At 40.8% G+C, this 24818-nt stretch overlaps 1 protein-coding gene across 5 annotated transcripts in view; it reads left to right on the top strand.

Annotated features, from left to right (window-relative positions):
* LUZP2 (leucine zipper protein 2) overlaps positions 1-24818 on the top strand; it is a 303055-nt gene that overhangs the window by 118692 nt on the left and 159545 nt on the right. For all 5 annotated transcript variants that reach the window (XM_088668177.1, XM_088668179.1, XM_060279101.2 and 2 more), the window contains exons 2-4: positions 11829-11946; positions 13350-13420; positions 19566-19647. In XM_088668177.1, the coding sequence (XP_088524303.1) occupies positions 11829-11946; positions 13350-13420; positions 19566-19647 (271 nt within the window). The remainder of the gene's footprint in view (positions 1-11828; positions 11947-13349; positions 13421-19565; positions 19648-24818) is intronic.

Below are 24818 nucleotides of genomic sequence, written 5' to 3'. Positions count from 1 at the left end.
GGAAAAAGAGAGAACTGTATAATTCTAATCAGGAATTTGGAACCTGTGACCCTCCAAACATTGTTGAAGTCTACGTATCTCCCGTCAATTTCAACCAGCATAGCCAATGATTAGGGATGATGGAACTTTGTGTCCAAGAGCATCCACACCTGGTTTAAACATCCTAAGAGTAAGGAATGTGCCCATTGCTCTTCAGTACTAAAAGCTGGATGTTGTCCTTATAAGCAGTAGATTGACAAAGTAGAAATCCATTAATCAACACTTTACTGTCTAAATATTACAGCTAGGAGCATTCCTCAGAGGGAGAAAATGTGTCTCTTTTCTTTTTGCAACAACCATGAGGGATAGAAACATGTTTCTTTTAAAATCCTCTAGGTGCTAACAAATGCTTATGAACCTGTTGAAGCATTGACTCATGAGGGTTTTGCATACCCATTTTATTGGCAGTTTAAACAGTGGCAATCAAAACATGCTGAGGTGGTATTACTGAGAACACCATTTACTCAGTGGTCTCATAGGATTCCTGTAAGGTTTAATTATCTAATGATTTTGCAGAGCTAGCAATGTATAAGTGCTGAGTGGGTTTTGTTGTTATGCATAACTCCCTTTAAATATATACCCTTGAACAGTTGTTCATACTTTTTCTGGCTAGTATTTCATTCTTTAATATGTATATTTCATTATATAGGGTTTTTTTTATTGCCATGGAAAATCCACTTTCTGATTTAGATGAGGTAACTGCCACCTATAAGCTATGGACATATTCTGGAATCAGCTGTTCTTTCATGTGCCTTAGAACAATTGTGTTCTCTCCATCAGTCAAAGTGCAGTTTTGCAGGAAAGCCCAATGAACAACTGTCACTCTAATGCACCAACATCTATCACAAAACTTGACAGCCTCTTCATTAATCCATGACTGAAAGGAAACAAAAAGATTGGGGTAGGCTGTTGTCACTAAATGTAAAGTCTCCTTCACTTAACTTTGATTAAAGGTGCCAAAAAATGCAGTGCAGTTGTGCAGCAAAGGGGAGCCACAAGCCTCTCACATCAATATTCTGCCTTAATGAGATGTGGGATCAGACTATAATCCTAAAGCAACAAACTCACCCATACCCTAGTGGAGCAGAGTGGCTACATTTGATGGCATTGTTCTATACTGATAGGGCTGAGTGCTCTAAGTTTATTCAAGATGCACATCTTGCTTTACTGCTGTCCACTGTGACTGTAAAATTTATGTGTAGGATTGGGTAGAGCGTGGTCAACCCTCTTCATCATGCACAACAGTGGTAATGGGGCTCTAGACACATCTCTTTCCCCTGCAGCCTTCAGACAGGTGCATTTAGTGCTACTGTGAAATGTTTCACCTTTGCTTGGAATGAGATATCTGTGCACAGTTCACTTTGAGGGATCCAATCATCTAGCTCTTCAGAGTTGTTCAGATAGGTTTCTCCAAGCTTCAAGCATGAATTGGTTGTGTGTGCAACGTTAGGGAGGTCCAAGATACCTGGTTCACTATTAGAATTTGCACAAGGTGCAGTGGAATTAACATGTGACACTGTGTGTACCCAACCAAAGATCACTTAATTGCTGCACAGATCTCCTGTCAGGGACAGAGCTCTGACCATGGGCAGAGAATTATTGTGCTGCTAATTTGGAGGGCAGAAAGCTGTTATGGATAGATTAACAAAAGGTTTATAGCCTAAACTGGTGAAAGCCAAGTCTTTATTACATCTCTTTTTAAAAGTCTATTTCATTTCTGATGGCTTGCCTCAGTCTGCCTTAGGTAATGGGGGGGGGGGAGAATAGTAAAATGCCATTCTAACACAAAGAGGCGTTGTTGTTGTTGTTGTTTAGTCGTTTAGTCGTGTCCGACTCTTCGTGACCCCACGGACCATAGCACGCCAGGCACTCCTGTCTTGCACTGCCTCCCGCAGTTTGGTCAAACTCATGTTCGTAGCTTCGAGAACACTGTCCAACCATCTTGTCCTCTGTCGTCCCCTTCTCCTAGTGCCCTCAATCTTTCCCAACATCAGGGTCTTTTCCAGGGAGTCTTCTCTTCTCACGAGGTGGCCAACGTATTGGAGCCTCAGGTTCAGGATCTGTCCTTCCAGTGAGCACTCAGGGCTGATTTCCTTGAGAATGGATAAGTTTGATCTTCTTGCAGTACATGGGACTTTCAAGAGTCTCCTCCAGCACCATAATTCAAAAGCATCAATTCTTCGGCGATCAGCCTTCTTTATGGTCCAGCTCTCACTTCCATACATCACTACTGGGAAAACCATAGCTTTAACTATACGGACCTTTGTCGGCAAGGTGATGTCTCTGCTTTTTATGATGCTGTCTAGGTTTGTCATTGCTTTTCTCCCAAGAAGCAGGTGTCTTTTAATTTCGTGACTGCTGTCACCATCTGCAGTGATCAAGGAGCCCAAGAAAGTAAAATCTCTCACTGCCTCCATTTCTTCCCCTTCTATTTGCCAGGAGGTGACGGGACCAGTGGCCATGATCTTGGTTTTTTTGATGTTGAGCTTCAGACCATATTTTGTGTTCTCCTCTTTCACCCTCATTAAAAGGTTCTTTAATTCCTCCTCATTTTCTGCCATCAAGGTTGTGTCATCTGCATATCTGAGGTTGTTGATATTTCTTCCGGCAATCTTAATTCCGGCTTGGGATTCATCTAGTCCAGCCTTTTGCATGATGAATTCTGCATATAAGTTAAATAAGCAGGGAGACAATATACAACCTTGTTGTACTCCTTTCCCAATTTTGAACCAATCAGTTGTTCCATATCCAGTTCTAACTGTAGCTTCTTGTCCCACATAAAGATTTCTCAGGAGACAGATGAGGTGATCAGGCACTCCCATTTCTTTAAGAACTTGCCATAGTCTGCTGTGGTCGACACAGTCAAAGGCTTTTGCATAGATTTGTTTATTCAAATTTGTTAACTTGTCATTGGTTAGATCTAGACCGAATCCTGTTTATAGTAGTTCCATTGATTCCAGTGGGTCTCCTTTAAATCTGGATCCAACCCATTGCCTTACAAAATGGAAACTCTCTTTTGAGAGACCAAATGATAAAAATTGTTCAGATTGTTATCCACTAGGCTTTATTTATTTTATTTATTTAAAATCCGATATCAGAAGTATTTGGACACCCTCTTTTCCTAGGGAAAAGCTGACTCCTGAGAAGTACAGCATCCATGTGATTTATTTTGTTAAGGTACGTCAAAAATGACAGTTTACCATAGTGATATATTTGCAAAATCCATGACACCTTTGGTAAAAGCCATTCTCCAATTGGAGCGCTCAGAGGCCAGTGTTTCCCAATTATCAGTGCTTATACTACATTTTTAAAGATTTGCCTTGAGAGCATCTTTAAACCTCTTTAGTTGTCCACCAGTATTTTGCTTTTCATTCTTAAGCTGGGAACAGAGCAGTTGCTTTGGAAGACAATTATCAGGCATCTGAACAACATGACCAGTCCAATGTAGTTAATGTTGAAGAATCATTGCTTTGACACTGGTCATCTTTGCTTCTTCCAGTACACTGACAATTCTTCGCCCGTCTGCCCAAGTGATGTGTAAAAATTTTCAGAGATACCATCAAGGGCCTTCTGGCGGTTCCCTCACTACGAGAAGCCAAGTTACAGGGAACCAGGCAGAGGGCCTTCTCGGTAGTGGCACCCACCCTGTGGAATGCCCTCCCACTAGAGGTCAAAGAGAACAACAATTACCAGACCTTTATAAGGCATCTCAAGGCAGCCCTGTTTAGGGAAGCTTTTAATGTTTGATGGATTTCTGTATTTTAGAATTTCCGTTTTGTTGGAAGCCGCCCAGAGTGGCTGGGGGAACCCGGCCAGATGGGCGGGGTATAAATTATTCTTATTATTCTTATTATTCTTATTCTTATTCTTATTATTGTCCACAGTCACTTACGGACTCACTATTAAGACTGTGTTCATGGAAGACGATCTCAAGTGCTCGCCAAAGAAGAAGATCAGCAAAATAGAGCATCAGTCTGTCTCTCCATTCTCAATGATATTTGAATGTAATACATTATCTGAACAAGATGCCCTGACTACTTGTTTTCATGATGGTACCGTTCAAAGGGCTAGGTAAAGACCCAACTAAAGAGATAGAGGCACAAATCACCCATTGTTTAAGGGATATCTTACCCTCAATGATGAATTCCATGCAATAATACTTTGCTTTGAAATATATATAAATATCTTGTTGAGAATAAGATTCTAAGAACATGATCTTTATGGATGGCCCAAAGGAAGTGCTAGAGAAAATGTGCCATCAAATAATTCTCAAACCTGAATGACAAAAACATTGCACAATACAAAGGGAATAATTGTCTGTTTCTAGCAAAGTTATATAAAAGGTGACATATACTTCTATTACAAAGGAACTAATTGCCCCATTCAACTCAGGAACATGTAAAAATAATCAAGACTTCTAGAGCTTTTTGGTAACAGCGGATCACTTCTAATCAAATCTTAAAAAATAAATGTTTTTTTTAACAGGGTATTACCACTTGGGGAGTAGACTCGAATCACTTTCTTGTCTTCTAACGGTTGATAAATATACCTCTTGGAAAACATAATCAGATCTAGGAAAAAAGACATCCATGGCATCTTACATTGCCATTGTACTCTGTAGATAAATCTGACAATTATTTGTAAAGATGCTTGCAAAATCTGATAGTAATTCAAACCCTTTAAAAATGATTGCACATGATCACAGTACAGCTCTTCTTATTGCATGCAGTAACCTGCTGAGACTGCATGCAGGAGAAATACAACTCAGCCTTCATTTATCCAAAGGCCTTGGAGAAATGAGATTATTGAAGAAAATGAAGTACATCTATCCTGGGAACCTGTGAAAGTTATTGGGGTTCACGGCTCAATGGCTAAAATTAGCAGCAGTGAACTCATACATGAAATCCAGCGTGATGAAGGCTTTACAGATTAAATTTAAACTTCCTGCCTATATTAGCCTCTTCTTGTGCTTTATACTTTTTCAGCATGGTCATGTGTCTCTCTCTGATTTTGCACGATAAGATTCTAACTGATGCCACATTAGATTATCCAGCTGTTTGCAGAAAGACTGCAGCTGGATGGCTGGATCAATGCTGTTGTTGTGGATACATTCTGCTTTGACTGTTTACATCTAACTTCTCTGACTTATTCCTGCTGTTTTCTACAAGAGTAGCCAATTTAACATCCCATAAAAGCAATAACTAAATAGCATATACTGCAATCCTGAACATGGGTACCTGGAAGTAAGTCCTGCAGAACTCAATGGGACTTTCTTCTGAATATATATACATATAATATCGCCCTACTAGTCACTTTCTGCTTTTTATATTTTTGGTATATGAAGCCCATAAGGGCTTGGGGCTGGCTAACTTAAGAGAACGCCTTGCCCAATATGTGCCTACTTAACCACTTCACTCAGCAGAACTTGAAAAGGTTTGTATTTGCTGAAAAGGTTTGTATTTCAACAAGCCTACCCAGACATATACTATAGCCACATATACTCCTTTAAAAGTTTTAAACAGTGTTAAAAACAGTGTTTTTAACTGTGTTTTAAAGACACACAAACACACAGAGACACAAAATTTGTTTTTAATATTTTGGTGGATATTAGCTGCATTTTATCTACAATTTTACTATGGGCAAGGCTTAGAGAGCTCTATTATTAAGTGGATTATAAATCTTTCTAAATTAAATGATAATATACCACCTTAATCCTTCACACACTCTCTTGTTTGATGACAGGAAGGTAAATTAGAGATGTAAATTCAGTCCCAGATCCTGCATAATGTTTACGTCATAGCTTTGTTATTCATAAAACTAGGTAAAGTTATACTTCTCTTAAACTAATGGTGTGGGTTTTCTGGGAAATTTTGGATTGGAAAATTTCCTATGCAAATTAGGGTAATTAGCATTGCAAATTATTCTGTTTGCATCATGCTAGAGAGTGCTCTAGCATGCTTATATTATTTATATATACCAAACAATGCTAAAATGTCGAAACTGTGAATTCTGCCTGATATTGTATTTACAGATGGCATCTAATCATAGTTGCTAATGAACTTAAACATCTCTCTCTGATGTAACAACAAATTAACACCCCGTCTAGATTTGGAATATGTCCTTCTAAATTAACTAATTTAGTTTCAGTTGGACTGGGCTCAAATAAGCGCATTGTAAAAATTGTCCCATTCCAGGCTTTTGGCTTTTTCTTGGGGACATTGGAGACCTGGGGCCTATTGAACTCTAGCTCAGATCCATTCCAAATCCTCTCACTTGTCCTCCCTTTTCCCAAAACCTGCCTCCTGGGAAGAGGAAGCTTTCTCCTTAACATAAGACATTATTAGGCCCCAACCCTTAGCAACATAAAATTCCCAGCACTCAGTTCCCTGGGCAAAGTTTGCTAAGTTTTCTAGTTCCTTACAAAGGATCTAGATGACCTTGAAAATCACCAATCCAGCTTACAGCGATCAAGGGTATGAAGAGGAGGTACTCATCCTCAGGCTTTCATTGGCCCTAAAGCAGAAATGTACAATAGAAACTTCCTAGCAGAAACATTCCTGTAGTTTGCAAGGGGTTCTGCACACTCACTAAGGGTAGGTTTTCAGAGAAGCAAGAAAAGGGCATTGTGGCACAGAGAGTTTGTGCTACTCTGAAATCCAAAGGCAAAGCTCACTAAACCCCATATCAGAGGTGAACCATGGCCATCTGACAGGGATGCTTTAATTGTGATTCTTGCATTGCAGGGTCTGGACTAGAAGATCCATGGGGTCTCTTCCAGCTTTACAGTTCTATGATTCTGTGTGATGGGGTGGAGCCACCATCATAAAACCAGCACACTGTTGTTTACCTGGATGATGTGGGTGGCAGCAAGGTCTGGGCCATGTGTGTGCCCTTGTCCAGCAGAAGCACCCAACTGGTGGCGACAGTTCTGCTGGTGCAACCATGTGACCCAGTCTTCAGTGCTGCCATACTCCATCCAGACAAGCTGCAGGGATGCCTGTATGAGAAGGATGGCTCAACAGCTCCATCCCACCACAACTCACTGCTGCTTCAAATATATATCCCTGAAGAACAGCTCTTTCTAATGTTGCATTGCCAAGAAAGAGTTTGCTTTAAATTTGCAAATTACTCATTTATTTGTATATATTCAGATTTAGAATTACTGACAATGCACAATTTATGCAGGGGTTATGTTTCAAGGTTATGCATGTTTAAGTGAAATCACATATATTTGAAGCACAACTGAAAAAGCCTGCAAAGACCCTGTTCTGCCCTGCCCCCTTTTGTGATGTTTTTGTGTCCCTTCTGGGTTCGGTGTGAAGTGTGCAGTTGCAATCGTGCATATATCAGACATGCCTAAAATGGTTGCTGCCTGTAATTACTATAGTTTTAATAGAAACACAACACATTTCCAGATGATTGACCAGGTGGTCTTGATACCTGCTCAGTCTCCTGCCCAGTTGTTCACTGTTGATGAGCATCTTTAAGGTCTCTGCTCTCCCTTTTCATGGTTCTCACCATCTTCTCCTGTGATGTCCACCTGCAGGAAAGTGTTGGGTGTGTTACAAGCCATGTTCTCAGTCCATGCAGGGTTCCGAGATTGGCCTGCATCATTCATGAACTGTGGGTGCAGCCTCTGTGCAACTCAGGATGTAGTGGTGCTGACATGCCGAGTTGCCTTGACGAGTCAAGTCAATAAGGAAAGTGAGGCTGAAAAATTGCAACAGGGTGAGCATTAAAAAATGTGGTATTAGTAATGATCACATCAATAATTTATCGTGAGGCAGTGCAACTCGGAAAGGCTAGGGAACATCTTTGATTTCAAGCTGAAATCCACCATTTGGTTAACACCGTTTTATTAGACTAACTTGTGAATTATTTAGCAGCAATACACATTTTACAGGAGTCCAACTGCCCCCCCCCCTTTTAAGATCAAGCAGAAGCGCTCAAGTTTTATGTGAATAGCAAAGAGCAGCTTACGTAGCTGGAGAAACACACAAAACTCTGTTTCCCACAGATGTCACAAACATCTAAGAAAGTTGGCACTGCCAAGGGAGCACTGAGAAATAACATCTTTTGCTAATCGAATGCCACTGTGAGAACAACAACAGCAACAACAGGAAGGAGTTGCATAAAGCCTTTTCAGTCTGAACTGTGGGAGCAAATCTGCAGGAACAGACTTAGTATTCCAGAGTAAAATAATGAAAAAAAATCCTTTCAGTAGCACCTTAGAGACCAACTAAGTTTGTCATTGGTATGAGCTTTTGTGTGCATGCACACTTCTTCAGATATCTGAAGAAGTATCTGAAGAATATCTGAAGAATTGGTAAATATATTTATTTGCAGCACTTTAAGCCTTCAGAGCAATTCTCATGCAATAGTATAGTAATTCAAGTAACCAACCCAAGTTTACTTGTCTCTCAAAGTGGTTCATAGTAAACAAGATCTGTATAGCATATTTGGGATAGGATGTCAATCAGCCCACAGTGTTCAGGGATGATGGGAATTGTAGTCCCAAAACATCTGGAGGGCCATGCCTGCTCTAAACCTTGGTTACTGCCCCCCTGCAGTCCATTATAAGATTTATGGATTTTTCCATACAGTTATAACTGTAAGTAGTGCCTGGCTAATCACTGATATGTCTCAGGTCATTCTGCTATGCTCAGAACACAAGAGCATGGAGGCCATGATTATAAATGACTGTGTAGATTGACGGGCCAGGACTGAAAAAGCTCCAGCTCACATTGCTATGGATTAATGCACCTCTTATCCAAAGATGTGTGAGTAGTTGATAGTGTTAGTATTTGGCAGGAACATAGGAAGGTACCTTCTATCAGGTCTATTTGTCCACCTAGCACGGTATAGGCTATTCTGGTGGGTATCTCTAGTTAGAAGCATGCACGTTGCGGGAAAGGTGTCTCTGCAATGTGCATGGTCTCATGATGCCAGGGACTGAGGTTGGGACTTTCTATTTGCATAGTATGTGCCCTTCTGCTGAGATATAGTTCTTCCCCAATGGTTTATCTCTGGTTTCAAAGCAATGAGCTGAATCTCAAATATGTAGAAAATCCCATGCTAATAAATGTTGGAATGCAGCTTGCCTTTGACTCACAAGGAAGGAGACACTTCTTCGTGTGACTCATGTCTGCAGCACTGGCAACATGAAGAATAATGTTACTAAGTACATAAATATAGACAGTGTCACAGAGTGTCTTGTCATCTCTTGTACAAAGGAAACAAAGAAAGATCAGACTAAATTATATTCAAGGATTGTTTAATCACAGATAACTTCAGAACACAAAAGAGTACTTAGAAACTTGCGCTGTTATGGATGCTAATGACCTTTTCATGCAGGCTTTCAATTGCACTGTGAGTTTAAGTTTGTTGCTTGGTTGTGGGGACTCAAGATAACCCCCTACCTCATGAGTAAGTCGTAGGGGAGGTTACATTTTGCCTGATCTTGAAATGCAGTTATTTGGGGCTGGTTCTAAACTACATATGGGTTGAGCTCTGTACACAGAACTCTCCTGCTGCTAGAAGAAGAGAGTCAAATCCAGCTGATTCCTCCTTCCCCTTGAAACCCTCTGTGCCACACAAACACCCCCACCCCACCCCCACACGCTGATCAGGCTAGTCAAATGACCTTCCCCAATCGGTGCTTGGGGCAGTAGTGAGGAGAAAGAAATGAGTTTAAATTGCCTCGTCTAGCAGGAGCTACCAGTGCATCTCAGTCTCCTCCACAAGCTATAATCTAAGCATTTGGCTTGGGGAAAATTGTTTCTTGTTGAAGTAAGTGCTGTGGAAAATAAGGTTGGATGTGTATAACAGACACCCATTGGACAGTTAATTAACATGACACCACTTGGATCACAAGACCGCAGCCACCCACTCACTCATCCCATTTTATGGCCTTTACATTTAAAAGTTCAATGTTGTTGTTGTTATTCTATTCAAAGACTGTACAGTGGTACCTCTGGTTAAGAACTTAATTAGTTCTGGAGGTCCGTTCTTAACCTGAAACCGTTCTTAACCTGAGGTACCACTTTAGCTAATGGGGCCTCCAGCTGCTGCCGTGCCGCCGGAGCACGATTTCTGTTCCCATCCTGAGGTAAAGTTCTTAACCCAAGAAGCAGAGTCTGTAGCCTGAAGTGTTTGTAACCCGAGGTGTTTTTAACCTGAGGTACCACTGTGCTTTTGCTTCAATGTAGGCCTTTTCTAACTTTCTGGCTTCGAGAGGAAACCCTGAGCATCTTTCTAGGGATTACTTCCTACAGAATCCTTATGTAGGACCCAATTCGCTTCTTAGGGCAGCTGAGCCCTTATTGAACTCAGTTGTATTTTGGTGAGCTCCAGACCCCCCCTCACCATGGATCCTGTCACACAGTTAATCTGACTCAGGAGCTGTGTAATGATGTGCAGCTACTGCTAGATTGAGACAGGGTGCAGTGCTCATGTACACCAGCTCTAGAGGTTTCCCCACGAATTTATATTTTCTAAAAGTGATATAGTAAATGGTTCTGAGATGTCAGGCAAAAGCTGATAATAAAAATTCATTGATTGGTCCAACTTGGATTCAGCTGAGTTGCATGGAGGACAGTGGAACTACATAACATTCAGTTGCCATTTATAGAATTCACAAAGGGTATATATTGTTTGAATGACTGTTCTTTTAGTCAAGAGTTGTTTTAAATGACATCATTAGACAACATTCAGGTGAACAACAGGGTTACAGGAAGTAGCTATTGATCCTGCAGTACAAAGGATATTCACTCACTTTTGGTTACTGGCTCCCTGCTGATCCATTCCCCCTTGCCCTGTGTTTTCTTTCATGGCTTCGAAATATAATTTGCTTTATTTCTCGGCAATGCACATGGTTATTGGTTTTCTCTGGCTCCAGACTCAGACAAGTGTTGTGCTGTGGGTTTTCACTTTGGATTAACATTTCAAAAAAAAAGGAAACTCAACTCTTTGCTATTGACCTCCTTTGTGGAAATGAAGGATAGGTTTGCTGGTGCCATGTATCTGAAGAAGTGTGCATGCACACGAAAGCTCATACCAAAATATAAACTTAGTTGGTCTTTAAGGTGCTACTGAAGGAATTTTTTTATGGTGCCATGTAGGTATCGCAGAGTATAGGCTGGAGATTATTGTATAAATCATTAACTAGTTAAGTCAGCAGTAAGACAGTGATGCTCAATACTAGGTGGCATACTATATTTTTGGTAGTGTTGTTAAACATCTACATGGTACTTTATTTTTTATGCATTTCTTTATTTTCATAACCTTTATATTCTATGTGAGAGCTCAATTCCACCCAGGGGAAGGGGGGGGGAATAGTTCCAAAAGGAACCTGGACTTTCTTTATCCAGACACATGATGTTCAACTCTTGTCTTTTCGTATCACATTGAGTAATATTTTATGTACATGTCAACTCTATCTGTGTTTTCCCTCATTAACAATGAAATGTGGGTATATGCACCTTTCTCTCTAAATGACTGAGCAGAATACTGGCAGCACACTTTGCCTCCTACTGGGCAAACCCCAGAAAACTGGGTCATAGGACAATCCTGCAGACTCAAATGAAGCAGTTCATTTTCTAGACCTGAATGACTCTGACATGCTTGACATGGTGAGAGGCTATGAGAGGATGACAGAAATGAGCTCTTTCCTGTCACTAATGGATCCTGCTTCTGTCTGAATGCAAATGTAATAAGCTGGATCTCTGATTTCAAGCTTTGTTTGTTTCAGTTGCTCTGAGAGGATCTCACTGATGTTCTTTCTGGGTTAGACAGGGCTACGAAGAACTGGAAAGACAACTTAAAGAAGTCTTTAAGGAAAGGAGCAACATTCTCCGCCAGCTGTCAAAGACATCCAGAGAACTTGAAGGAATTAAAGTAAACCTCCAGGTACGAATCTTCATCCTCCCCACCTGCCCCAGGATATGTAGCCATCATTCACTCCATTTACTAATGCAATCATTTTGTGATTAATATACTAGGAAAATAGCCATGGAACTTCACAGCCAGATTGTGGGGATTTGGATGAGAGAAATGGACTCTGGCCCTTCCCTCTTCTATTGCCCTTCCCTTCTTGCTATACACTCCTGCCTGGCACCACCACTTCTTCACAACTCACACATGGCAAATATTTTCCCAAATTTTCCCTACTCATTACCAAAACTCGTCTGCACTGTTACAGCTTCTACAACCTGGTGATCTAGTGAAGAAGGCTGGTCCTTTCCTTCCTACATCCATGACAATGGCTTGAGTGATGAAATATGGGGTCTTCTTCTTTTTCTTCTTCTTTGGCGATCACTCGTAGCCGAGTAAGATTGTCTTCCATAAACATGGTTTTAATCATGAGTCCTCTTAAGTGACTGTGGAGGCCAATTGTGGATCCACACGTCCTTCCACAGTGGGGACATTGTTTTCTGGGCAGGAGTTGATCATGGTGTGCATTTGCCAAGCGTGCCTCCCTCTTAGCACATTTCTCCCTTGCGTTCTGAGTTCGAGTGTCTTCAAAGCCCACGACACCTTTGGTAAAGGCTGTTTTCCAACTGGAGTGCTCGCAGGCCAGTGTTTCCCAGTTGTTAGTGTTTATACTACTTTTTTTTTATTTGCCTTGAGACAGTCTTTAAGCTTCTTTTGTTGACCACCAGCATTACACTTTCCATTTTTAAGTTCAGAATAGAGTAGTTGCTTTAGAAGACGATGATCAGGCATCCGCACAACATGACCAGTCCAACCAACCAAGTTGATGTTGAAGAATCATTGCTGACCTAGTTTTAACTAGAGAGAAAGGAGCAGTTCACATCTAACAACAAAAAAACAGTAGTTCCTCTTGATTCTTCATGAATCAATAAAGAAATGGGATGGAGCAGACTTATGAATGAACGTAGGCAAAATTGGCATGGGTAAGAAATATATCCACCCATCTCTCATGGCTATTTTTTTATATGTGGATAGGATAAAAATGACCAGCTCCATGAAATGAAGATTACATTTGAATCTGTCAACGACCTTCATGTTAGGCAGCAGTTCATCTTGGCATAATTACAGAGGGATAAATAGAGATGTTGGGCCTATGGTGGCTTTTTTACGATAATTAAGGTTTCAATCAAAAGAAGTGTGGGAATGTTGTAAGGCCCTGCAGCAGATGAACAAAGCTGTTTGCATTTCCATTTGTTCTTGGCTTAAAATATGCTATTCACAGAAACCATTTTATCAAAAGGGGCACCATTAATAATTTTACTATGGTAAAAATGGTAAAGAGCTCTTGATAACATATTGTTTCTTCCCTTTGTTCTCAGTCTTTGAAAAACGATGAGGCATCTGCTAAAACTGATGTACAGAAACTCTTGGAATTAGGCCAAAAACAAAGGTACGAGTCAACATTTATCTGCCTTCCTTCACACGTATTGCAAAGTACAATGAATTCTCAACTTTTCCTATCATGGCAAAACTGAACCATACAGAAGGAGCAAACTGACCTGAAACATCGCCTTGATATTTTGATTAGCAAGAAACAAAAATGTACACTTAGGGAGAAGGATTGTAGCTTGGTCATAGAACAACTGCTTTGTCTGCAGAATGTGCCATGTTGAAACCTCAGCCTCTCCAGGTAGGGCTGGAAAGATTCCTGTCTGAAACCCTGGAGAGTAGCTGCCGGTCATTACAGACAATACTGAGCTAGATGGACCAATGGTATGACCTGGTATAAGATATACTCTAATCTTAATGGAAGTTTTGTGTGTGAAATTTGCCAGGGCACAATACATCACAGGGTGGGAGAGAGACTTTCTCCTCCATTGTTTCCAACAGGGGGAAACCAGCTTCAGTTTAGATGGGGGTACACTCCTATACACATTTAAGTGGGAGTAAATCCCATGGAACTCGGTGGGAGTTACGTTTGAGTAGGGCATGCATAAATTGCACTGCATATCTCGACAAGAAGTTAAATAATCCCTACTTCACCTGAAATAATAGGTTCTGGTTGTACGTCCCTTCTTCCAGAGATCTCCTACCCTCATTTGAACTCAATATATTGTTGGGTTTTGAAACATCCAACAATATTGAGCTATCTTGTTCTTACAAAAACAAAATGATGTATTTGATTTTTATGTCACATGAGAATTGGTCCCATCATTTAAGAATTGGGTACTATCAGATCCTTGGGGAGCAATCACTTGATAGTAACCATCAGAAGGCCATATAACAATAAGAGACAGATACAGGAACGAATCCCTGTGACAATTTATTTATACTGGCCAACAGAAATGGAATCACACTTCTGCATGGTAGATCTGCCAAATCCTTCTGCTTTCCCTGTCTCAGTGCATCCTTGTCCTCCCTGTGTACTGTTCCAGAAGGTCCCTCAACCCTCCGGAGCAGATATTTTTGGGAGCTGTAGGAAGTGGTAGTGATGATGGTGGTGGGAGGAACGAACTAGGAAAGCTCAATCACACTCACTGTTCTCTGGATCCAACCCAATGTATTATTATAAAATATTATATATTTAGAAATTGATATTCTATTGATATACTACTTGTGTTCATTTGAGGTAAGTTCATTAAATGCAACAAAGTTGACTATTAATTAAATGTGCATGGGATTTTTTTTAAGGGTGGATTGAAATGACCCTCATTTTCAACCTCTTTAGCAAATAGTTGCTAAATTTCTACTGCTATGGAATGAGATTTGAATTTTGTAGGAAGTGGTTGCCAATTATCTTACTAGGCCTCAGCAGGAAGCTGTGGAGAAAGCCTCACACTATTTCCTGCAAATCATACTTTGCAGAGTGTCATGAGAATAAATAAGCATACTAAATACTTTTTGTTGTTTCTGTTGTTTAATCATTTAGTCATGTCTGACTCTTCGTAACCCCACGGACCATAGCACGCCAAGTGCTCCTGTCTTCCACTTCCTCCCACAGTTTGGTCAAACTCATGTTCGTAGCTTCGAGAACACTGTCCAACCATCTCATCCTCTGTCGTCCCCTTCTCCTTGTGCCCTCCATCTTTCCCAACATCAGGGTCTTTTCCAGGGAGTCTTCTCTTCTCATGATGTGGCCAAAGTATTGGAGCCTCAGGTTCAGGATCTGTCCTTCCAGTGAGCACTCAGGGGTGATTTCCTTAAGAATTGATAAGTTTGATTTTCTTGCAGTTCATGGGACTTTCAGGAGTCTCCTCCAGCACCATAATCCAAAAGCATCAATTCTTCGGCGATCAGCCTTCTTTATGGTCCAGCTCTCACCATAAAGAAGGCTGATCGCTGAAGAATTGATGCTTTCGAAATATGGTGCTGAATACTTTACTTATGGTAAAAGCATGCCTGGCCACACAGAAGCAAAACCAGGCCTCCAAGTTTCTGTCTTCTCTCATCTGTCCTCATTTTACAAAGCACATCTCAAACCCATGACTGTTTGTATGCATATAAGAATTTCCAGGTGAATTTCTCCATCATGGTATGCTGAAAGCAGCTCTTCCCAGGGGGCATTACAATTTGGTGTAAGGATGTGACAGCATCAGTGCAGATGCTCTGCCATAGTGAGCTGGAACCAAACTTTCAAAAAACAAATAATGTCTTTCCAGATGTTCATAATCACCAAAATGACTGCAATTTGACCTGAGGGCAGTTTTCCTATCACTACTATGAACAGACAGCATTTGTTGTTGTTTTTTTTGTTTTTTTTTCCAAAGCGAAGTTTCATTTCAAACTTGTCATAATCCATCTGAAATGCATGAAGATTGTTTCCATGGGAAACCACTACAGAGCTTGACTTCATTGTGCTGATTCTCTGAGACAGACAGCATGATGCGTGCAGTGCAGCGTTTTCGGTGAAGCAGCCCATTTTCTTTTGTTTCTTGATTTTTCTTCTGACACTCTAAGAACACACTGTGGAAACCACTTCTGTGGATAATATAACAATTAATGATTTCACACTCCCTGTTTATGGAAGCACACATTTCTAAGATGCTCAGAATGATAAAATGCCAAGACATGAAAACTGGCTTGTTATTAATGTGAGGGATGCGCCACATTCCTTGTATGTTTGGCTCCCATGGAACATAGATTAAATGGCACATCAAAGACTTCCTGCCAGATGCACAACATCTCAGCCCTGAAACATTGTCTTGTGCGCCCTGTGATAAATCTTCTAAAACACAGAATGAGAAGGGCTCTCCAATTTACCTATTGAGCTGTCAGGAATCACTGTGCTGACCCTAATTGGCTGTATACACAGCTGCTCCTAGTTTTAATACCTGACTTGTCCAATCAAAATGTTGTGTCCCAGACTGGGACCTGTCATTCTTCAGCTGCATGTCTGTATTAAAGTTGTGAGCCGCTGCTTGGGTGGAAACCAACATACCTTAATCTCTAGTTCATATTCTTGCTATTTCTATGATCTGGATTGCAAGGTCAGCCCTGCTTCTAGCTGCTGTAAAACAGCCTAAATCACGGAAGGTAAGCTGAAACTAAGGAACAGCTCACAGCTCAATTCACATTTATTGGATCTGTGTCCAACCCATATTCACCAGTTGTGGTAAATCAGATTTAGCAAACTCAGCACTCACTTCAGCACTCAATAAATTTATTTATTACTAATACTTCTAATAATAATATTATAATAATAATTTATTGTTTGTACCCCGCCCATCTGGCTGGGTTTCCCCAGCCACTCTGGGTGGCTTCCAAGAAAGATTTAAAATACATTAACATGTCACAGATTTAAAACTTCCCTGAACAGGGCTGCCGTCAGATGTCTTCTGAATATCAGGTAGTTATTTATCTATTTGATATCTGATGGGAGGGCATTCCACAGGGTGGGTGCCACTACCGAGAAGGCCCTCTGCCTGGTTCCCTGTAGCTTTGCTTCTTGCAGTGAGGGAACCGCCAGAAGGCCCTCGGCGCTGGACCTCAGTGTCCGGGCAGAACGATGGGGGAGGAGACTGGGCCGAGGCCGTTTAGTATTGATATTATTATTTATTGTGTTTATTCACCTCTTACTACAAAAATGTCTCAAAGTGACATGCAGTTATAAAAGTATACATGATGAAAATTTTAAAATGCAACAATAATATGAAGTTATATTAATTGGCTGAAACCCTTCATCTGCAATAACAAATCCTACCCCATGCTACTAAAAGATGGACTCTTGTGCTGGCTAGAGCACAACTAGGGTGAACAGAAAAACCATTGCCAGGTGCCAAAAAGTTGATAGTGATGGAGCCAGGTGAATCTTTTGGGGGACAGTATTCCAGAATTGGGGAGCCACCACTAAAATAAAATAAAAGTTCTTGTGTTGCACCCTCTGCACCTCCCTCCAAAGTACATATGAATAAGAGCCTCAGATTATGAACCCAGGGTCTAGGTAAATTCATGCAGGGAAAAGTGGTCCCTAAACTATTTGGGTCCTGAAGCTCATATGGCTTTATAGTTCAACTCCTAATCAACCCATCTAGCCAATGAATTCTGTGCCAGCTAAGGTTTCTGAACTGCCTTTAAACACAGTCCCATATATAACACATTGCAGCAATCTAATTTGGAGGTTACCAGTGCATGGATAATAGAAACTACACTATCCCTGTCCATATAGGGCCACAGCTTGTGCCTCCAGTGACAGTAGTAGATTCAGAAGTACTCCCAAACTACTGCTCCTTTAGGAGAGTGCAGTTGTCCACCTATCTGGTCTAGGGAATCACCCCTAACCATCCTTTAATTTTATCTGGATTGTGCTTCATGCTTTGTCACCTAAACTATGATCAGTGCACTTCTATGCATGTTTAATCAGAAATAAGTCCCACTGCATTCAGTGAAGCTTATTCCCAAGTTGGCATGAGTGACACATTCAATTCAGTTCACATTCCAAGATCAACATACCTTATTAAAGGTAAAGTTAAAGGTAAAGGGACCCCTGACCGTTAAGTTCAGTCACAGACGACTCTGGGGTTGTGGCGCTCACCTCGCTTTACTGGCCGAGGGAGCCAGCGTTTGTCCGCAGACAGCTTCCGGGTCATGTGACCAGCATGACTAAGCCGCTTCTGGCGAAACCAGAGCAGCGCACGGAAACGTTGTTTACCTTCCTGCCGGAGTGGTACCTATTTAACTACTTGCACTTTGTTTTTGTTTGTTTTTCAAATTCTTTTTATTGTTTTCCCAAATACAGAAAAAGAAAATAACAATAAACAAACAACTCCATCTATTACAAATTAATACATCGGTTACAATAATAATACAATCATCCAATACATACTAACATTCTGCCAAACACGACTTCCTTCCCCTCTCTTGGTTTTCAATTCTTTTCTCTTATTTTATGCACTTTTCCCATTTTATCCCTGTCTATCTACTTGCACTTTGAAGTGCTTTTGAACAAAAAACCAAAGTAAAATACACAAATGGAAAGACAGCGATTTGCGGAGCTCTGAATTTTCCAATGCAGTTATCCGACTAAATAATATGTTGAAAAAAAGCATGTAGTAGGATAAAGTGTGCATTAAAATGCATATACTGTATTAATAAAAATAACATACAGAAATGCATTATATTAGGCGAAATTGCTTACAAAAATGTGTATATCAGGAGAAATTTCGCACAAAAGATGTTGATGGATTTTCACGAGGATGTTTTTTAAAAACAACAACTGAGGCCGAGAAATGAAGACAGAAAAAGTGAGGAACTAAAATTAGTAGATATGTTCATCCCTATTCCCAAGTAAGCATAGAAGTAGTCTGGGGCTTTTCTTAAAATCTGTCAGTTCACTCAATCTCAAATACTGCTGGTGTCTACATGAACAAAAACCTACACGTAGCAGCAACTGTATTCTGTGTAATTAATCAGGACAAAACAGAGGCAGATAAAAGGACCAGATTCTCCCCTCCTGTCATCAGCATAATTTTATATCTCACATAACATGTTCATTCTCCCTGTCCTGAAGATTTATCTCTTTGGATCCTGCTATGTCTAATCCTCAGAACAGCTGTCAAAAAGTGCCACTACGAAGGTGTCATTCACTTTGAGGAACCTTATCTGTCTGAGAACTGGATCTGGACCAATGAGGCCAGAATTAGGTCTTCTGTTTAAGATGCCTATGTTCAGTTGAAGTTCAGTTGCTACCTGAAGATAATGGGGAAAAGATGGGTCTCCCTAAGAGTTTGCAACTGCATTTTTCCTACTCATCCCTTCTAAACAATTGCTGAGGGGCAGGTGGAGTGCACATAGGGGGAGATCTAAGTATAAACAATTTGCTTTGAAAATGAGAGTTAGTGAATTGGAATATGAAGAATGCATAAATAATATTTTGCACAGTTTTCTATACAGTAGACACAAAAGAATTTTCATTTTGGAACCTCACTGGTGTGCACTGGGCACCTGTGGCTTTATTAATAAGCCACCCCAACAAAGCACAACCAGTGGTTATTCTGTGTAATTAAAAGTGCCTTGTCATGAAAAGAGGGTAAACAAAAGCATTCTTTCCTCATGTACAATAGAGATGAAGTTTGTGTTTTGTCTCTTCGATAAACTAGGGAAGAAATGAAATCGCTCCAGGAGGCCTTTCAAAAACAGCTTAATGAGGCAGCTGAGAAGGCAGAAAAGCAGCAGGCTACAGTGAGTAACTTCTCTTCTTTCTTTGTTATTATTTTCCCCAACCTTTCCATGCCCCTCTCTCCTGTAAACGCTTCAATAACTCAAATATGTCTGCATGAACAAGGCTGTTGTATATTGTGTATATTGAATATACCTATTCCGACGTATAAGACGACAGGGCGTATAAGACGACCCCCAACTTTTCCAGTTAAAATATAGAGTTTGGGATATACTTGCCATATAAGAAATACGACCCGGTGTATAAGACGACTCCCGACTTTTGAGAAGATTTTCCTGGGTTTAAAAGTAGTCATATACGCAGGAATATACAGTACTATAGAAGGCTCTTTGTGGAAGAAAAGAATCTCACAGAATTCACTGCTGATAAATATATGAAGGGTATCTTGCTATCACTGTACTAACTATTGTTTCATGGTGGTTTAAGAAGGGACTTTCCAACCTGTTGTTCCTAACTTATCAGGAACTAACACAAATAAAGACGGAAAAGAGTTACAATCTTGAATGACATGGGTATGATCCAATTCAATTTTCAATGGAAGGGAGACAATGAATCAATTTTGGGCATTCTCCTAAAGATCCCCATATTTGAAGTTTGAAAGAATTCTAATCCTCCCCCAAACTTGAGTAACTAGCGTGCTGCTGAGCTCACTTCTGTCCTTTGGTTCTTAAGGTGTGCACCTGTAACCTGAGGTTCTGTTCACACAGACTGTCTGGGTAAATGTGCAGCGAATAGCTGGTTCTGCTTTGCTTCACTGGGTTGGACTAGGTGGCCATTTTGATACTTTCAAATATATTATGTGCTCTGTGTAGTTTGGCTCTTGACATCATCCCACTCTCTTGCTTCAACCTTTGCTTCTTCTTCTGGACTCCTCTCTGCCACAGACTCTTCCGGCTCACTAAGCCCTGTTACCGCTTCACCTTCAGACACCTCCTTCTCCTTCTGATGACTCATCATTGTCCCACCACCATTCCCCGGGCTCTGAGCCTTCTTTCCTTGGGGGTTGCCCAGTTGGTTCCTCCTGTCATTCTTCTGTATCCAAGCTAGTTCCTGACAGTTCTACAAAATCCATGTACAAGTAATGTGTCTACAGAAGGCCTCTTAAATCAAAACAGTGCAACTTTGATTAAATTCATTGGTACCATTCCTGATCGTAGGCCTGGCTGATTGATGAGGCGGGGTGAGACCTTTGTCTTGAGTAGTAGAAGCCCAAGAGGTGATGCCCACTTCACTGTCATGGGTGCTCCCCAGCCAAAGGAATGCATATGGCATATAGATAACTCTTTCTTGTCAAAAGTGGACAGTTACCATTTTTCCTACAGATTTGAATGCCCATGTACACCAGTCTAGCATCCAGGCAGCTATTTCCAGGTCTGTGCTCTATGAAGCAGTTGCTGCAATAGGGGGCCCTCCTCCTCCACCAGTTTATGCACCTCCCACCAACAGGCTGTGCGCACACAACCAGAAACTATGCCCATGTGGAAGCTGCCTCTGCTCTTCCTTCTTCAATCCCTCCCTGGTTCTGGGAGACAGTGGTGCAGGAAAGGTGTGGAAGCGCCCAGCCCTTCACTTGAATGACCTGCCTCTTCTTCCAACTCCATCTCTGAAGCTTCCCCTGCCTCCGGCTGGTACAGGTCCCCACAATTCACTGGACCCCTCTCTTGAGTCAGACTCCAGCCCCCCCTTCCCCCGTGCAGACTTGTCAGTGTCCTGCTAGTCCCTGACACTTGCCTCCACCGCCTGCCCCGCTGCCTCTGCTGCCTGCGGACAAGTGGCACGGGCAGTGGTGCTGGTTTTCAGTAAGATTTTGCAAAGCATTGCCAAAATCTCGCGAGACCTCACAGAACACACAAGATCTCATTAGACTTTGGCTAGATCTTGCAAGATCTCACCAGAATTCAGGGCCACTGCTGGCGCTTCACAACACAGGTAAGAGAGGAGGTGGGGGTGGGTGGTGAGTGGCAGGGAGCAGCATGTTCCCCTTTTGCCTCAAGCATCAAAAAGGGGCATGCTGCCCCTATGTGACGGTAATACAAATAAAAATAACTAACCAACCAAATACCTAATTTTGATTCTGTTAAGATCTGACAAATATGGGTCCCTAAAACTGTGGTCCATGAAGTCTTGCAAAACTTTGCCAGGCAGCAAAATTCAGAAAGGCACTCTAGTTCATGGATCATTCAAGCTATAATTCTTAGAGCAACCCTACAAGATAAACCACTATGATGATCACAATTGTATATAGGTGAAAATTGGGAGTGAGAAAAGGTGTCTTGACTATACTGTACAGGCAAGTCATAGTTAACCTGAAATATGAACTAGGCACTTTCAAATTTATTGCTTATACTCTTAACAACAATATTTTACTAGTTGTGTACCTGCCTGAATGCATTGGGTGTGCGACACATAGTCGTACCTTGGATCCTGAATGCCTTGTGAGTCAAACGTTTTGGCTCCTGAACGCTGCAAACCCAGAAGTGAGTGTTCCTGTTTGAGAACGTTCTTTGGAAGCTGAACGTCTGACGCAGCTTCTGCAGCTTCCAATTATGTGCAGGTTGTCAAACGTTTTTGGAAGTCAAACAGACTTCCGGAATGGATTCCGTTCAATAACCAAGGTACGACTGTGTGTGTGTGGAGTGGGGGGGGAATGCTCAGTATATTTCTAATAATTCAAAGTTTTTAAATTCACATTGTGAGGTTTCGCCCACTGTTTAAAAACTCCTTACTCTTTTTTAAAAAAAATCTTATGTATTGACAGAATGAAAGATTTAGCAATGGGACCAGAACATTTAAGGAATGTTATACATACCTAGGCACACCCACACATCATATTCATGCTTTCACATTTAAATACACACAAGCAATTTTAAACTAAATTAAGCAAATTTTCTCTCTTGGAAGTCTAAGCAAGTTTAGATTGAAGAAACAAAAACAAACAGTGGTTGTTCTATATGCTACTTCCTTAAAAAGCAATTGGAAATCAGAGACTTTAGCTTTTTTTCTTTCAGTAAATCATAAGCAGTCAATTTCTGCAACAATTTACACTCAAGAAACCTTGAAATAAATTATGTTTCTTACTTCTTCATTCTATTACTTTGTACTGCATTAAAGTGGTTGAGACCAACATAGCTAAGACTCTCCCTTGTACCTTACTATATGGGCTGATGGGTGCCTTTTTAACAATATTATCCACACACTACCTTTGACCACAGATGTCAAAGGCAGATAAAAAGCACAAATTGCAGTTTCACAACTATGCAACTCTAGGAGGAAATGAACCATTGAAATCACTTTAACAAACCCCATAGTCTGCTTCTCTGCTTTAGAGAGGGATTGTGTTTTCACGGAAGATGAAATGGGTGAAAGGAGACGTGCTTAATCCTTCTTCCATCTCCCAGTTGTCCCCCTGTAACCTCCCCTTACTTTTCTCTCCATTCTATGTTTGTGATGGAATTAAGTAGAATTATTTTATCTGCATGTATCTAATGTGCAGCGAATTCTGTGGCTAAGACAGAATTTAGCTTGCTGAAATGTTGATAAATGCAGAGTCCATTGACACAATTCATCCTAATGGATTCATCTCAAAAGTCTGTACTATTTAAGGGAAAATTTGGATTGTTTATCCCCATGTTTTGTTTTGTTTTACCATCTTTGGTTCAGAAGTTTTAAAAACGTGGTTCTTTGTATTCCTGGTTTTGTAGTTTCTAGAATAAACATGAATTTAGGAAATTTATTGTCTTTTCGTGGAAACATCCAGCTTTTGTCATTTTACTTCTAATAATAATAATAATAATAATAATAATAATAATAATAATAATAATAATTTTTATTTATACCCCACCCTCTCCGGCCAAAACCGGGCTCATTTACTGGTCTATGCTAATTAATCGTGCTTGTTTGCTATCCAACCTGTGGTAGATGCTAAGCAAGAAACCATTTTGGAGTCATAATTATTTAGACCGGAAAGCAACTCCTGAGTTGGAACTTTCAGCCCATAGTCAAATGAGAGAGAAAGCTGAATCAGAGAGACACACCACAGATTCCTATAGAATAATTTTACAGGCATAAGCGCAATGAGGGGAGGGATGGAAATCTCCCTGTTGAGATCTAGCAACTTGAGGTTTCAACCTGTCTAGACATCCTGCAGGTCTATGCACCTTCAATTGTGTCTGAAGGCTCACGTGGGTTTGTGTGAGGCTTGCTGAAAGCTACACTATTTCCTGCTCCTTGATTTTGCATTTTCATCACTGATACTTGTTTCACAAGTCAGGGCACTGCCCGAGGTGGGAATTTTATCCATTATCAATAAGGCATTATTGCCGTTAGTAATTTTTGGTGCAACATAAATCTCATCCCGAATGCTGGATATGAAACCCTTTGTGTTGTTTGCATTAATAATTAGCTTGAAATGTGTATGTGCTGTTGAAAAGGAATCAATAATTACTTGTCTGTCCTCTGAAGCATTAGCTACTAGGGCACAATCATCCACTAATGATAGCACCCGAACCATTTCTTCAAATACCTTATTTTTTGCTTGGAGCTTTTTAAGGTTAAACAGATTACCATCTGCTCTAAATCAGATCTTTATTCTCTCATTAACATCATGGAAGGCCTTCAGAAGCATAGTAGCAAAATTGTGCAGTAAAAAGAGTTAGTGCATGATCACATCCCTAGTGGAGTTTCAGAAGAGAGTGGCAAAACACCATCTTTCTCCATCAGTCTAGCGTTCCATTGCAAGATTGCCTCACCTCTGCATTAAATCCCTCTGGGCAGCTGAATATAGCAAGTCAATTTAAGATGGAGTCTCTGTAGAAAGTACCAAAGGCCTTTGTAAAAAATCATGCCACACTTAAAATGTAGCACACATTTCCTAGATATCCCAAATTATCCACTAGACAAGTAATGGGAGGAGCCTGTCCACCACATGTCTCTGTGAGTTTACAGAAACACACTTCTATTTTAAACACTATGGTGGCACTGATCGCTAAGAGATCCAAGGAGAAAACATGGAAAACATGCCATGGGAAGTGGTCCTAAGCACTAATTTAGATTAGTGCTTTCTGTAGATATGGGTTAAATATCTGCCCAATTTTGCATTCTGGGCAGGACCTCAAATTGTGTCGGGAGCATAAGGTGTTTTTTTCTAGAATGTCGGTGGTTTCATTTTGAAAAC

The sequence above is a fragment of the Zootoca vivipara genome, chromosome 1, assembly GCF_965207765.1.
Source record: "Zootoca vivipara chromosome 1, rZooViv2.hap1.1, whole genome shotgun sequence".
Lineage (NCBI taxonomy): Eukaryota > Metazoa > Chordata > Lepidosauria > Squamata > Lacertidae > Zootoca > Zootoca vivipara.
The sequence above is the reverse complement of the archived record's forward strand: the minus strand, read 5'-3'. Positions and strand labels throughout refer to the sequence as shown.